The sequence below is a fragment of the Pristiophorus japonicus genome, chromosome 17 (assembly GCF_044704955.1).
Source record: "Pristiophorus japonicus isolate sPriJap1 chromosome 17, sPriJap1.hap1, whole genome shotgun sequence".
NCBI lineage: Eukaryota > Metazoa > Chordata > Chondrichthyes > Pristiophoridae > Pristiophorus > Pristiophorus japonicus.
This window is the reverse complement of record NC_091993.1, coordinates 16,015,530-16,032,303: the sequence shown is the minus strand read 5'-3', so window position 1 is coordinate 16,032,303 and position 16,774 is coordinate 16,015,530. Positions and strand designations below refer to the sequence as shown.

Genomic DNA, 16,774 nt, shown 5'->3' with positions numbered 1-16,774 from the left:
GACTCAAAGGGGAGTGGCACTACCACTGAGCCAAGAAAGAATGGTCATTTAAATAGCACCTTTCACAACCTCAGGCGATCTCAAATCATTTCACAGCCAATTATGTACATTTTGAAGTGCAGTCAGTGTTGTAATGTAGTGTACTGCTTTCCCTTCTTAAAATGCATGGTACATAGGGCCCAAATTTCCTCATGAGTTGCACCGTTTTCTTTGGTGTAACTTGATTTTTCTGGTGTATCTTTTTAGTTGCAAATATGGCCATTTAATTTGCGCCAGTGTAAGTGAGTTAGTTAAGTTTTTTGTTAGGTCAGTTTTTTTTTCCAAAAGGGGGCGTTCCCAACCACTTACACCAGTTTGGCCAGAAAAAGTTATACTAAACTAACTTAGGCCAGCGTATGTGTCCACTTTTGTCCGCACAGAAAGAACTTACTTACAGTTGAGGAATCGGCGCAAGTAACTACATTTAAAGCACGACCAAACACCAAAGCACAAAAAGTAATAAGCAATTAATTAACAAATAAAATAGAAGGAACCCTCCCCCTAAAGCACCAAAATCAATCAGTAAATAATAAAAAAATAGAAGTCTACCTTAGGGAACATAGTGGGCCGCCGATGAGGGAGCCAATTCAACCAGGGCTAGGGACGGCATGCTTCGGGCCCCTCCACACAGCCTGCAGCGCGTACTCACAGATTCGGGCTGCCAGGAGCTACTGCACATGCGCGCAGACTCGAGCGCGCATGTGCAGAGGTTCCGGCACTGTTTTCAGCGCCGGGACCTGGTTCCGCCCCCCCAATCCAAACCTTGGGTGAGGGCACCAGAAAAACAGGTTAGGGAAATTCTAGCCCGTAATTTCCACAAGCCAAGGCTGACACCTCAAAGTTAACCCAGAATAAAAATTAAATTTTGGAAAATACACATCATGCACTTACAAAACGGGAAAGTAGTAGCGTAAATAGCGAACAGAAATTTCTATGTTTTGAATTATCCCTGTCTACATCTTAAAAATCTCACCTGGGCGCACTTTCTTTCAACTTTTCCATTGTGAGGTCGTGTGTCCACATTTATAATGTATGTGGTCAATGTTTACTTGTCACACCTCCCCTCAGTGGAGTTACTGCAGCACCACTGCTGAGGGAGAGAGGGGGGATAATTACACTGTGACAAGTTTACAAAGGCAGTTACCATTATAAATATGGACATGGGAGTTAATAAATGGAAATAAGGACAGAATGTATGACTTTAAAAATGGGGACCAAATTACATCTGCGCACATTACCCAAACATCCCTTGGCCTCTACTCGATTTCACCTGAAGACCACACTTCATGACTTCCCATATGCAACAACATGGGAGACTAACCTGCAATTCATTAAAATCCTTGCACTGGTAGCTATAATGCCCCAGCATATTGAAATCAATGGCTAATTCTGTAATGGTTCTGCTCGTTATTCTTACTTGCTCCAGAGGTGGTGCTGTAACCTCCTTCAGCCTGTAACAAACACAAACCACTTCCCCCAGTGTACACTGAGCAATGCTAATGAGAGATTTCCTAGTAATAGTTTCATTTCGAAGTATGGCAATATTAACATTTAAAAGGAAATTAAAGTGAAAACAACTTGCATCTGATCGTCCTTTCCCAGTAATCTTAAAATTCTCAGCAGCTGGATCTGTAGCCAAGGTGCTGGCACACTGTGGTAGTTAAAATCCACTGCAAGTTTTCCTCCAACCACTTGCTTGAGAATTGTTACAAAGCTCCCGGTTAAATCTTTATAGCCATCTGGATTTTCCTAGAATATAGGAGATAAACTATTAAGTTTAATTCCTCGAAGGCATAAAAACAAACAGGACTGTTTCACAAAGTTTGCTTGTTCCATCACTCCTTCCCTGCTGGCATAGAGGGTTCACAGGCTGGTGTAGTTCCAAGCCATACAAAACTAAGGTCCTAGGTCTGCTTTCTAGTATGTGCTGAATTAGCCACTATAACGGAGTTGTTTTCATTGGTCTCAGGACACTTGGGCTGTGAGGTATGAGAGGAAATCAACAAGGGATTCCATTCCTTTTTTAAAAAATTCATTCCTGGGATGTGGGCATCACTGGCAAGGGCAGCATTTATTACCCATCTCCAACTGCCCTCAAGAAAGGGGTGGTGAGCTGCCTTCTTGAACCGCCGCTGTCCGTGTGGTGAAGGTACTCCCACAGTGCTGTTAGGGAGTAAGTTCCAGGATTTTGACCCAGCAACAATGAAGGAATGGCGGTATATTTCCAAGTCAGGATGGTGTCTGACTTGGAGGGGAACTTGGGAGTGGTGTTCCCAGGCACCTGCTGCCCTTATCCTTCTGGGTGGTAGAGACCACAGGTTTGGGAGGTGCTGTCCTGAGGGCTATCCAGTGACTCCGACTGTAAAATGGAGCTTTATGCACATCAGGTGGTGATGAATCAGGTGTAGTTGTGAAACCACCTACAGTCAAATGGTCCATCAACACTTGCTGCCGAGGTTCACACATCAACAGCACTGTTCATGATTGCGATACCATACCCCAGAGTCAACACTTTGATAGCATTACTAAAAATGTTGTCAGAATTATTTTCTATGATTTTGATTCATTCAAGAAATTTAAATTTATCATTCTATATTTAAAGTTCCAATGTGAATTGTCAGCATTAGAAAAACTTGCAAATGGATCAAGAGTTTTGGCAACAACGCGCTTAGATGGGGAAGGAAGAAAACTGCCAACAAAAATAGCTTATTTTCTCACTATTTGTCATAGCATGGTACCTTAATCAGCAGTAGGTAGATGTGAAGGGAGGCAGCCATGACTCCTGGGTCCCTGTCACATAGAGCTTTCTTAAACTTGTCATGAATGTGTTGAACTTGGTTTGGAGCAATAAGATAAAATTTGTACAGGGCAAGTACTGCTTTTCTTCGTATTATTTCCCTATAAAGATTAACATTTTTGTTTTTAAGAACACATTTATGCACAGATTTACATTCACAATTACTCATTTTAACATTCACAGTAAACTACATTGACAGGAGTCAGGGCATTATTCATATAACCAGCATCTTGCATTTTCTATTATAAGTGATCGCTCTAAAAAAATGTTTTAACTTATTGAAACTTTCAACCTCTCCCCACTTTCCTTTAATGGTTCACTCTCAAACAGAATGTCCTGACAAATCCACTTGTGCAGTCAAGAATTTTTTTCACCAGTCTTCTGCAGTCAGAATCATGAAGGAAAAAAAACCTATAGATTAGAAAATTTCCCAGTCGTTCATGGTAACTTGTGCAATATGGTACTTTACAGTGACAGGAGTACAACACTATGCATTATTCTGCTGTTAAGGTGGAGCAGTGTTTAAGTGTCTTGTTCCTTTTAGGCCACAGTCTAATTGCTATCAATAGACACAGATTGAAGCCAGAATGTGACTATTGCTTGGTGACAGAAGTTTGTAAATGGGACAGAAGTTTGTAAATACACATTCCTGGCTCTGGGTCTGAAGGAAATGCTTGGAATGGCTTCCCGAGTTAACATTTTTCACCTCTTGAAATGTGCCAGCTTATTGGATGTAATGGACCGTCTCAACTTTTATATAGACAAATATGTAGTAGCACACTTGAAAGCATGATCAAGAAACCGTCCACAATAAATTCAACAGAAAGTTAGGAGAGAAAACATTGTTGCTATTTGGTCAGAAAATACAAAATGAATTTATCTACAGGACTAACTTCAAAACAATGATGGTGCTCTCTATGCGAGTAAATGAGATGTTAATCCTATTTTTTTTTAAGTCAAATCGCTTTAAACAAGACAGATATGTTGGATCTAGATCAAGTTAATTAAGACACTAACCCTGCTCAATGTGCCTGTACTGTAAAAGTAAATTTTTCTCAACCTTCAGGGAAGTGGGGCAAGTGAAAGCTGCAAGTGCATCACACCCGATACTTTACTGAGCTCTAAAGCTGCCTTTACCACCAACCTGGCTGGGATGTTAGTGCCATTGGTTACAGAGTACTAGTGCCAATCCCAGATTGCTAGATTTGTAAATCTAGCTAACAAGAGGACAGTTAAAACAAAAAATAGGGATTTACCAGGTGGCAGGGCCACCAGTAGCACGAGACGGCACGAACACCCCTCGAAACTCAGCATAGAAGCAGTTTAAAAATACTAAATGCATTCCATGTGAGGCACACACACTCGGGTATAGGTGAATATGGAATGAAAGTATTTTTACATGCTATTTTCAGGTATTCTATTTCTTCCCAAGTTAGCTTATTTACAGCATGTTCCAATTTCAAGCCAGGTAACGTTAGGGCAGGTAATTATTCTTTTGTTTAAATGACATCATTGTGCTCAGACAATAGAGAACGCCCTGCTGTAGTGTCACAATGCCATCCCTTGGATAGTATTTGCAGGTCAGGGTGCTACAGGCTGCTCCACGTTACTCAGTCAGAGAACAACAGTGCAGTTTGCAGCCAGTGTTTGGGACTTTTCTTTGCCTGTTTGTGTGCGCGCAGATCCCATTGCCCTCATACAGGTGCAGTGTCCCAAATCCGGAACCCTTGGGACCGAGGCCATTCTGCATTTCACATTTCCGGACTTTGGAACTTTGGAACGTGTTTCTGATGTCACGAATCCAGAAACACTCGAGCCCAGATTTGGGTATTTCCGGATTTCGGAACGTCAGAAAGGGGGTGGGGGAGGTACCTGCCGAGGAGCTGTTCAGGTCATCCGGGGCCCACCGAGGAAGTGTTTGCGTCGGGCGGGTCCCTGCCAAGCTGGTCGTCGTCACGCTGGCCCGGCTGAGGAGTTTGCGCGGGGCCGGCCCCGCCGAGGAGGAGTTCGCGCGGACCGGCGAGGAGGCCCCGAGGCGCGGCCCTGAGGTCGGGCAGCGGCGCGTCCCCGAGGTCGGGCAGGGCCGTCCGGTCTGGATTCCGGAGCATTTTACGGATTCCAGACAACCCTGCCACGAATCGTCCCGGAGTCCGGATTCCAGAACTCCAGATTTTGGACGCTGCATCCATACTGCCAAGTTAGGATCATTTTAACTTATCTCCAAACCAGTTGGGAGGCAGATGCAAGGAAGATTTCTTCTGTTACCTATTTATAGCAAAGTGGCAAGTGTGGTAAAGAATGTATATATCATTTAATTATAAATAGCATACAGTGGGAATCTTCTCCCTTCCCGGTGAAAATTTTTGGTGAATCCAGTAAAACACCCAACACTGACTAGATTCAGGTTATGAAACAAGTGCTGGGCTTGCCTTAAAAATTACATGCTGAATGTTGCCATTATAGAATAATCTTCCTTTATATTGCCTTACTTAGAGTGCTGAAGCTTCTCTTCAACCAAAGGAAGAACTGCAGGGATCATATCCGGTGGAAAAAGCTGGCTGGCAACAGTCAGAGCCATGCACACCTCTAGAAGGTTAGTGCTTTGCAGATCCTGCAATTAGAACAAGAGTTTTCAGAATTAGCGTCAATAGTATAAGTCTGAGTTTCAGATGAAAGAGCTGGATCTTCTCATCTACACAGATGGACAAATTGCATTATTAACTTACACATCTACATCAGAAGTGTTTTGTTTATTAGTCAACCCCACAACACTGTACAGAAAAGTAGTTATTCAGCAATATGTTACTTCTAACGCAGAAGTGGTTTATCCAGAATGTTATCCTTAAAGTGACATCTGTTACACAAGAATAGGCCATTCGATCCTTCGAGCCTGCTCCACCATTCAATAAGATCATGGTGATCTTCGACCTCAAGTCCACCTTCCCGCATTATCCCCATATCCCCTGGTTCCCTTAGTATCCAAAAATCTATCGATCTCTGTCTTGAATATACTCAACGACTGAGCATCCACAGCTCTCCGGGGTAGAGAATTCCAAAGATTCACCACCCTACATGACACACATGTTAAATGTATGAATTTTGATTAAGGAATAAGGTAAGAGTTAGTGTATTCAGTAGAATTCAGACCACAGAGACCAATTTTATTTTAGCCCTGCCAGCTACACTGAGCGAAACCAACATTTCCCTTTAAGTAAAGCAAATCAAAATAAAACAAAATTATATAACTACAGGAAATGAAACTTTTTAGATCTATCAACTCAATTCAGAAAGAATTGGTTCATGATCACTTGGTTTAGTTTTGCAAGAAAGTAAGGTGTAGACAATTTCTGTGTAACATTTCAAATCAATACATTTTCCCCCAATTTACACTTTTTCCTGAAGGAGTGGGCATGTGATGTGAGACCGTTCCACAGGCACTAAAAGGCCCTATACAACGCGCGAGTGGCCATTCTTCATGGGTGAATGAGTATCAGAAAGCTATTCAACGATGGAAAGATCATAGCCGAGTTACACCCTACCCTCACAACAGTCACTTCCAGGAAGAGCTACTGGAAAACAATTGGGAACTTCTGGTGAGTATGACTTAGTTAACTTTTGAAACTTACTATGCCACTGTGCCAGCTACCAAGATCTCATGCAAGACAAATTATATTTTATATCTAAATGCAAATTATAAGCTTTTTAAAAATTAACAGGAATATAGTTGAAATGCAGTAACACATTGACTCCAATATTCCCTCTAATTTTTTTCCGTGCACGGCCGTGCAGCAACAGCTGGTGAGCGGCCTGTGTGGGACTGCCTGATCAATGCGCGGCCGTGTGCCCTCACACCTTAGGAGGAACATTGATCGACTCCCAGCTAAATGTGACACAACTGAAAGATGAGTCACTATAGATAATATTATTTATCTTGTAATGTCAGTATAGCTTCATTTTTTATATTTACAGAGGATAAATGTACAAAATATTTTTTTTTTTAAATCACATCAAATAATAATCTTGCGTCTAATTGCATTTCAAGTATAAAATCTTACTTCCTGTCGTCATATTTGTGCCACACTGTCAACTTTTTCCATTATAAATTTCTATGCCAGATTCATACTGCCTATGCAAACTTGTCTTGTCACGCTATAATGACACACTCCTGTCAGTGGTAAGACAGTAGCACCCCTGTTTGCAAGTCCTAGGTCCTCAGCCTGTACTGCAGAGAAACTCCCTACACTCCAACCAACTCGGCTTCCTAAACTACTGTAAATTGTGCTTTTTAATACTATAAAATCTAAGGAGGTGTGACTTTAAAATAGGGACCGAATTATGGCTGAGTGCCCTCGTCCAATTATCTCCCACCCCTCAAACCCGCTTCACCTGAAGATTACGTGACTTTTTATAGCACCTTTAACACAGGATAAACATCTCAAGGCACTGCACAGAAGTGAAATCAGACAGTAATTGATACCAATCCAAAGGAGGAGAAATTGGGAGGAGTGGTGACTAAAAACTTAAATGAAGAGATAGGTTTTAAACTTGATCTTGACAGAAGATGGACTAGCATACGCATCAAAATGGTATTTCGCCACTTCTGGAATATTATTCAGGTAACATGAGTGAACAAAAGCAGTAGTCCAAGTGCCAATAAGTACTGCTGTAAAGCAAATGTTCATCATTGCATTGACGTACAAAGCACATTATTCCTACATCAATATTCTAGGTGTATAATGAACTAGTGTTTAACATATGAATACAAAAGGTTTAAAAGAATTTCAAATTACCTTGCCTGTACACATACATCAACTTGATAAATTCACATACTCCAACTCTGATAAATAATTTATTTTGAATATATAAATAATTTATTCCGAATATCACTTTTGTAAAACCTGTAATACTTAACCATTTATAATGGTGCCAGGCATTAATAAATATTCAACATTTCAATTGTTCAAACTATATATTATGACCCACCACATTTAAGTTTCCCGATCAATTTAACTCATTAACAGCCATTGGCTGGCCAACTGCTTATTTCCCCCTAATGCACTGTCTCCAGAGCACTTCAAGTAACAGTGCATTGCAGATCTAATACCGTCGCATAATGCTGTGCTTCTCTATTTGCTATCCTCTACAATCAGTCCTTTTGTGTGGCCTCAGAGCAGCTTTATGAGGTATCAACCTCTTGGACAGTTCATTGTAATTGCCATGTGACATCACTAATTTTAAACTTTGGATGATATTGTAAAAATGGGCCATCTCGTTTCTGTCGGCCATTATACATCTCTCCCGATTTTAATTTCCATTATTTTAATAGAAATGAAAATCGCGAGAGGTGTATTCCGAGCGGTTGAATCGATATGCCCCTTTTACACTATCGCAGAATTACAATCACTCCCAATTTTGCAATCATTAACGTTTGCAATTGAAATTAGTTTGGATTTCATTTGGACCAAGAGATTACACGTACTGTCTAATGTGAAATGGAAATTTGTAACAGAACTGAGAATTAAGAGCAATTTTATGTTCGATTATGTATCTGCTTTCTTTTCCTTGGCAGGTTTGCAAAACTCCCTAGTCATGAGGATGAGGATGAGACCCACTCTTAGATAATCGACTGCTTTAAGGGCCAAGAAGGCAGTGCATGTGGGCAAGAGGCAATGCACGCTCACTTTCTGCAAAAATGTCCTTCCTTAGATAGTCTTGGGAAGTCTTTCACATTCCATTCAGTGCCTCCACTGATGATCTGGCTGGAAGTAATAACCTAACATGAGGAACCACAGCCTCCTGCTCCAAAGCACAGCATGTTGGTGCACTATTGCACTTCCCTCGAACACCCACGAGATTGATTTTCTTTTGCTACATCAGGAAAGTGTTTTCGGTTCATCACAAGTACACAATTTCAATTTTGTTTAAAATAATTAAAATTCCTAATTGTCAAGTAAAATTCTTAGTTAAAGTTATCAAACTGTAAATGGAAACAACGAGTAACAACTGTAGTGATGATACTTTTAGAAGCTTATTCATTTGTTTTTAAAATGTAATTCTAAGTCTATTAATAAGAGGATAGATTTCCTCTGTGCACTATATATAGCAAAACAGTAAATATGTTTATAATTTTAGAACACACTGCTCACAGGGGAGATCTTTTCCCAATGCCCGTGTGATGTCGATGTCTATAGCATTACAAATAGAGAACCAGCATGTTGTGTAATGAAAAATGTATATTTATTTTTAAAGCGAATGCTATTACTTAAACAGCAAGTGCAAAAACAAAGATGCATCATTTCTTCAAAGTACAATTACTAAATGAAAGCTGACAGACTGCAGATATTCTTGACACAATTTTAATTGCAGATTCACAGTAACAATCTTCTCTTTATAAACTTCCCTAGGATCTCCCCAAATCTAGTGTCAGATTTGCAGGTCTGATAACCATTACAACTCATTACTGCACAGTCCCATTACCAAAGACTGGAAGCACCAGGCAGCTTGAGACACAGACAAACAAGCCAGGTGATTTTCACACAGTCCAACTCCTTTAAACAAAGTACAGGCAAAAGTGCCCTGTGCTGTGACATCACCTAATGGACATTTTCATTTTTTAATAAATTGTTGAGTTCCTATTTTTCCTAAATGGGATTTGGGTGAAAAATAAACAGATTGCAGTGAACATGAGCAGATGGCTATACAACACTGTAATCACCGCATTTTTTTAATATGTTATTTTCTCAAGTTAAATGTTGGAAAAATAATTTTGATAATGTTTAAAAACAGGACACGGATTCCAGGTTTAAAACAAGTTCTGTAACAGAAATGCACAGTACTTCGGCATCTTCGTCTGCTCAGCACAGAATTGAGATATACCTTGGTTTAAAGCTGGAACTCACCCTCGTCTCAAAACATTCTGATAATCTATTAAACGATTTCCTCTGACATCCAGACCAAGAAAACAAAGCTATGATTACAGCACTGTACAGCCCATCTGTTCAAGTTCATTGCAACAAGCAAGATTCAATTAACTGGGGGAAACATTTCTTGGAAAAGAAAATTAAAGAGGATTTCTAGCAGCAAATGTAAGAGAACTAAGTGGCTTGTTCCTGTTTATTTTTTGCACTTTAGTTGGACTTATTTTTGCCACTATCAAGTAGTGGCAAAAGGGAGGGGACAGATTTTAAGGTGACTGGCAAAGAGTCAGACAACATGAGGAAAAACTTTTTAATGCAATGAGTTAGAAACATAGAAAATAGGTACAGGAGTCGGCCATTCGGCCCTTCGAGCCTGCACCATCATTCAATATGATAATGGCTGATCATGCAACTTCAGTACTCCATTCCTGCTTTCTCTCCATACCCCCTGATCCCTTTAGCTGCAAGGGCCACATCTAACTCCCTTTTGAATATCTAAAACGAACTGGCCTCAACAACTTTCTACGGTAGAGAATTCCAGGTTGTTAAGATTTGGAATAGGGTGATGGATACAGATGTTATAGTAGCCTTCAAAAGGGAATTGGATAAATACTTGAAGGAGAAAAAACTGAAGGGATATGGGGAAAAGAGCAGGGAGTGGGACTGACTAGATTGCTCTTGGAAAGAACCGACACAGACCCAATGGGCCAACTGGCCTCCTTCTGTGCTGTACTATTCTATGATTCTAAATACATGGTAAATGTAGAATTAACATTATCTCGTCTTCAACTTCTGTTGCGTTCCAAGCATAGATGTATCTTGTTTTGGGTTTTGCGATTTTTAATCTTTAAAGAATTGTGTGCCAGAACTAGTTGCACTGACTCACTCGAACATGAAGTGAGTCACGATTCAAGTTGCCTGAGAACCAGCACTGAATAATTATAACCAATATCTGATGCTACTGATTTGGGATTTTCAAAGAAAAATGAATAAAGTTGTAGAAAGCCATCCCCAAAATACCAGTAAAAATCACAGGATTCCATACAATAAAAATACAATCTAACTTATTCAGTCAGCATAAACCAGGAGTCCTCAGTATCAGCATTGGTCAGAAATAAAGGAAATGCAAGCCTAAGCAAAATAGTGACAATTTTTTTTTAAAAAGAGATAAATAACTTACAAAATGGGAAGAAAATGTTTCTGCATTACCACCACACACACCAAGAATACTGAAACATTAAAACAAGCAGCTCTATTAGTATTTAAATCTTTGTTGACTGTGTCTATAAGAGTACTATCCTGGAAGGCTAAATGAAGAGAAGGCACAATTCGCAGATTAACTGGATTAATACAAGCCAGCAGCTTTCAATGAAATAGTTATAAATCAATATACTATCACTTCTTACCTTCAGTACAGTGTTCACAAGCAGAAGCAGAAGTTCATGACTTTCATTTAGAAAGAGAGACACGGCTAAGTAACCTAGCAAAGAAACAATAAAAGTAAACAGAAATATACTCAAGCAGTTACAGTACAATTCCCTCCCATATCCCACCGTAAAATTTCAGGATGACACTGCAGATATTTCAGTGAAAAATTCAATCCTGCTCCTTGACAGACCCAAGCATCACAGTTAGCTAGCACAGGCAAGACATTCCAGGACCCATATTTTCTACACCGTCAATCTAGCTGAAAATTGCAAAACTCTCTCTCTTGACAAAGATTTCCACTAGCCAACATAATGTGTAGTAAAACTACAGTCTCCTAACAATGCAATTTTTGTTTTTAATACCTGCGATCGACAAAATCCCATCTCAAGTACTTATAGATGGAGGAAACCCAGTGAAGCCTCAGAAATCTGGATATAACTATATGCCAAGAATGCATTCGATATAAATGCTGTAATTCCCATCAGGAGCCCAAAGCAATTCCATACAGCGTAAATTGATCAGGATTAATTTGAAAATGATTTATTTTCTGTAATTTTAACTAATTTTCAACATGATTTAAATTCTTAATGATCAAGTTAGAATTTTGTATTTTCTAAGCCTTAAAAAAAAATCGAAGCAATAGGCTGATCCCAAAGGTAGTGAATTATGCTGAGGTACGTTGCCATGTCACTTGCAGTACTATGCTCAAGTAGCTATTCTTATTGTGTGACCTCGACACGAGTGTTGTCATACTATCACATCATGGAGAGGCATTATAACAAAACTCAACCTGTCCTCATCGGACACCATTAGCGGCAGTTAACAAACGTGCCAGTCAAAAAGACATTCAGTAATCAACACGGGTTACTCTGCGCCGTTTAATTTCAGTGATGTGTGCCTATGGACCAAACACTTGCATTGAGTGTTTTTTTTTATATATTGCAGTTCACCGCTGTTGCAACGAGTTTATTTTGAACATTCTCCCTTTGTGTGAATCTGATTGCACGTGAGCAAGAGGTCATTAAATCTCAAGCAGCAAGAACTTGGTTTCATTTCCCTCTCTGTATTCAGAATGTACTGCAGATAACTGTAGAATCCTTACTGTAGAATCGGGATCAAACAGGGCTGCGTCATCGCACCAACGCTTTTCTCGACCTTCCTCGCTGCAATGCTCCATCTCACTCTCAACAAGCTCCTCGCTGGAGTGGAACAAAACTATAGAATCAATGGGAACCTGTTCAACCTTCGCCGCCCCCAGGCTAGATCCAAGGTTGTCCCATCCTCTTGTCATCAAACTTCAGTGAGCGGGCGATGCTTGCGTCTGCGCACACTCAGAGGACAAACTCCAAGCCATCATCAACACCTTCACCGAGGCATACGAAAGCATGGGCCTTACGCTAAACATCCGTAAGACGACTCCAACCTGACCCCGCCACATAGCACTGCCGCCCGGTCATCAAAATTCATGGCGCAGCCTTGGACAACGTGGATCATTTTCCATGCCTCAGGAGCCTACTATCAGCAAGGGCAGACATCGATGTCGAGGTCCAACGCCGTCTCCAGTGCACCAGGGCAGCCTTCAGTCACCTGAGGAAGAGAGTGTTTGAAGACCAGGACCTCAAATCTGGCACCAAGCTTATCGTCCACAGGGCAGTAGTGATACCCGCCCTCCTAAATGGCCGAGAGACATGGACCATATACAGCAGACATCTCAAAGCGCTGGAGAAGTACCACCAACGCTGCCTCCACAAAATCCTGCAAATCCACTGGGAGGATAGACCCACCAATGTCAGTGTTCTCGCTCAGGCCAACATCCCCAGCATCAAAGCACGGGCCATGCTCGACCAGCTCCATTGGGTGGGACACTTCGTCTGACATGAGACTCCCTAAGCAAGCACTCTACTCGGAAATCCTACACGGCAAACGAGCCCCAGGTGGCAGTTTTCTCCACTTCAAGGACACCCTCAAAGTCTCCTTGATAAAGTGCAACATCCCCACCGGCACCTGGGAATCCCTGGCCCAAGACCACCCAAAATGGAGGAAGAGCAACCGGGAGGGAAGCCGAGCACCTCGAGTCTCGTCGCCGAGAGCATGTAGAAATCAAGCGCAGACAGCAGAATGAGCGTGCGGCAAACCAGACTCCCCACCCACCCTTTCCTTCAACTACTGTCTGCACCATCTGTGACAGAGACTGTAATTCTCGCATTGGACTGTACAGTCACCTGAGAACTTACTTTGAGAGTGGAAGCAAGTCTTCCTCGATTTCAAGGGACTGCCTATGATGATGCCTTACCACGACCGAGAGCGGCAGATCACAGATCAGTAATTCTCCTGGTCTATAAAGTTCAGTACTACCTGGGCGCCGACCCATCAGGAGAGCTAAACCGTTTATTTACATTTAAAACGTCGTGTGCTTAATCAATGTTCTTCAAAAAGAAACACAGAACATACCAACTCTTTTTTCCATCAGACTACCCTGCTGAGCGAGTTTGATAGCATGTATGTATCCAAAGGAGGCCTTGTACCCCAGCATTTCACAGTAGATTAGTCGCACCAGACATTCTCGCATCTGCTTCTGCAACAGGAATAGAGCAAATATTTTGTTTTAAGTTTTATTTTCCTCCTCCCGAACATGATTCCTTGCTGAGAGTTGGTTCCACTGACAGTAATTGGCACCTGGTCCCTCACCAAAATAATCATTATGTGAGCCTTGACAGTAAGTGTTTGCAGGCTATTCAACTGCAGGGGCATCGGACCAAGCATGATCCGATCTTCAACTGATGTCCACACTGATTCATTTCCAGTTGGGGCACTGGATAGCAAACAGTGGAAATATTGTCTGTTTATAGCCCTGAAGTAGAGCTGCAAAAATGTGGTTAAATATAGACATACTAACTACTGTACTCCCTACATGAAAACATATGGCAAACTTCCAAAGTATAACATAAATCAAGCACTCTCGAAAACCTAAATGATCCGTCCACCCACTAGATAATAGTACAGATACTGCTTTCAGTTAATTGTCAGATGTCTGTTCCATTCAAATGCCTGTTGTATTCTCGCTAATATAATTCGAATCAAGTTCACTTCAATGTGCACTTCAGTGATGCCACTTGCACCAGGGCTGAATTACAATGTGACAAGTTTACTTAGGTAACTTCCATTGTAAATGTGGACCTAGAAATTTATAATAGAAATAAATTAAAAATAATGCCAGAATACATGACACTAAAATGGAGATTGAATTACATTTGAGTACAATGGTACCATTATCCCCTGTCCTCTAACCCCTCTTCACCTGAAGATTGATCTCGTCTCCCTATATGCAATGCATGGCAGGTGGACTGCAGTATTCCCCCAATGGTGCGCAGCCATCTCAAAATTCCCACCCAGGCCACTCACTGGCCTTTACATTGTAAATACCACGCATGCGCAGAGATTTAAAAGGAACCGTGCATTAAACAAAACACGCAGCTCATAGGGAACATTGGTGAACTTTTTGTTTCTAAACGTGGAACTCTCATAACCTGGTCTTCAAGAGGAAAGCCAGTTACAACAACAAGTGTTTCAGATATAAAAAATAGGAACCTATCCAAATGGTTTTGTAAGAGAAACATACTATATCATTTGCATTAATATACAATAAACAAATGTGATATAAAAACAGAAACTGTTGAAAATACACAGCAGGTATGTCAGCATCTATAAAGAGAAAAGACAGGTTAACATTTCAGATATAACCATTATTTGGATATGAATACACTGGTTCAATTTTTAATTGTAGCTTTTGAAATCTTCCAACTTTTCACCCTTGGTGGGGTCCTACATTTATTGGCTGTGGCTCTTTGCTTAAGATTTCTGAACTAAAATTAAATCTATAAATAGAATACCATTATAAAATGTGAACTTTCAATATACTTAACCCAGTAAGCACGGAATCTGCTCCTCTCCACCTTTCTATGGCCATAAAATGAAATCATGCACAAAAGATGCTGTACCTAGCCCAGACACAATCCTCTATCATAAAACATTCATAATAAAGGAAAAATTAATCTATGAAGAAAATATGAATCCTTACCAGTGATGTGGTCGGAGCAGAGACCTGTTCTTTTAATGCAGCCAATTCCTTCTGTATCAATTTCTCCTCGTCCTAGAAACAAAATACCAAACATCGAAGTACGATGACTTTAAACTTAGGTTTGAATCATCTCTAACTTACAAAATGAGAGCACTCGAACAGATACAAGTAATTTTGCCCAATTCATAATCTGACCATTAAGGCAGATATATCCACAGAATGCAGCATTACTACAGTAAGTAGGTGTGATACTATTATTTCACAAATTCGTTTTTTTGTAAAAAGGGTTTAAAAAGCTATCTTAACAGTTTATTTCTTAAAATTTTACACAGAAAATTGAGGAATGGGAAAAACATTGTGCCAATTATTCCAACACCTTCATGTTCAGTGACGTACAAGACAGAAAAAAGATAAATCCAGAAATCTACCCTGAATTATACCATGATGTTAGGACAAGGAAATGCAGGTTCGACTATTGAAATACAAATGTTGGGCTCACGTCAGGATGCTGGTCTTTGCACAAAGAATGGCCAGCATTTGGAAGGGACTTCTGGGCAGAACAGTGCAGGTGAAAATCCCGAGAACAATTGGCTGTCGTGATTGGGGTGCGGGAGAAACCCTCGGCTCTTTCCCAAATAAATGAGTTATGATGAGCCAAAAGGCCTTTCTCATCAATATTTATCTTGTGATCGCCAAGTCTGAGCAGCATATTACACCTTCCTCGGCATGTTTTAATTTTATTGAGAAATTATTTTACTGAGTGAATTATGATGATCTGGAATGCACTGCCTGAAAAGGGGATGGAAGCAGATTCTAACTTTCAAAAGGGAATTCGATATATATTTAAAAAGGAAATACTTGCAGGGCTCTGGGGAAAGAGCAGGGGGCAAGGACTAATTGGCAGCTCTTTCAGAGAGCCGGCACAGGCACGATAGGCCAAATGACCGCCTTGTAAGATTCTATAGGAGATGGGGAGGGAAAGAGATCATTGTGTAGTTGCTGGTTTAAGTACAAAATTCTAATCAAAGCTGATCTGATTTTTTTTATTATTTGTTTATTTTCTACTTAATTACTTTGTGTGCAACTCTATACAAGCTGATTCTACAAAGATGGAATCAAAAAGCTCTTAAGCAATCAGTTATCATTGTTTATATTATCATTGTTTAATGTAAACTTCACCCTCAGCAGTACACAGGAGTAATTAGTCTCAGTTACGCACTGGAGAGACAAACTATGCATCGAGAAATAAATATGCAATAAATTGTTCAACAAGGTGAAATAATTTGAAATGTTTATGTGGAGGTCTCTGCACCTAACTTCTCCAGGTTTACTGAGAAGAGTGCAGCATGCTGTATCAAGCAAATAAAAACCTTCAGTTCTGGCAAAGTATTATACTCAAAACATTCCCCCCTCTTCCCATTTAGATAGTGACTGACCTGCTGCGTATTTCAAGCATCTTTTGTTTTTAATCAAAATACAAATATTCTTAAGAATGCCCCAACCAATGTTCCCTGT

The 16,774-nt window shown here is 40.5% G+C and overlaps 1 protein-coding gene across 4 annotated transcripts in view; it reads right to left on the bottom strand.

The window, feature by feature from the left end:
• The window catches only part of ap4e1 (adaptor related protein complex 4 subunit epsilon 1), a 57,965-nt gene that overhangs the window by 38,149 nt on the left and 3,042 nt on the right, over nucleotides 1-16,774 (bottom strand). For all 4 annotated transcript variants that reach the window (XM_070858426.1, XM_070858424.1, XM_070858423.1 and 1 more), the window contains exons 2-7: nucleotides 15,260-15,331; nucleotides 13,633-13,756; nucleotides 11,160-11,233; nucleotides 5,326-5,447; nucleotides 2,778-2,937; nucleotides 1,622-1,788 (exon numbers count right to left, since the gene is read on the bottom strand). In XM_070858426.1, the coding sequence (XP_070714527.1) occupies nucleotides 1,622-1,788; nucleotides 2,778-2,937; nucleotides 5,326-5,447; nucleotides 11,160-11,233; nucleotides 13,633-13,756; nucleotides 15,260-15,331 (719 nt within the window). The remainder of the gene's footprint in view (nucleotides 1-1,621; nucleotides 1,789-2,777; nucleotides 2,938-5,325; nucleotides 5,448-11,159; nucleotides 11,234-13,632; nucleotides 13,757-15,259; nucleotides 15,332-16,774) is intronic.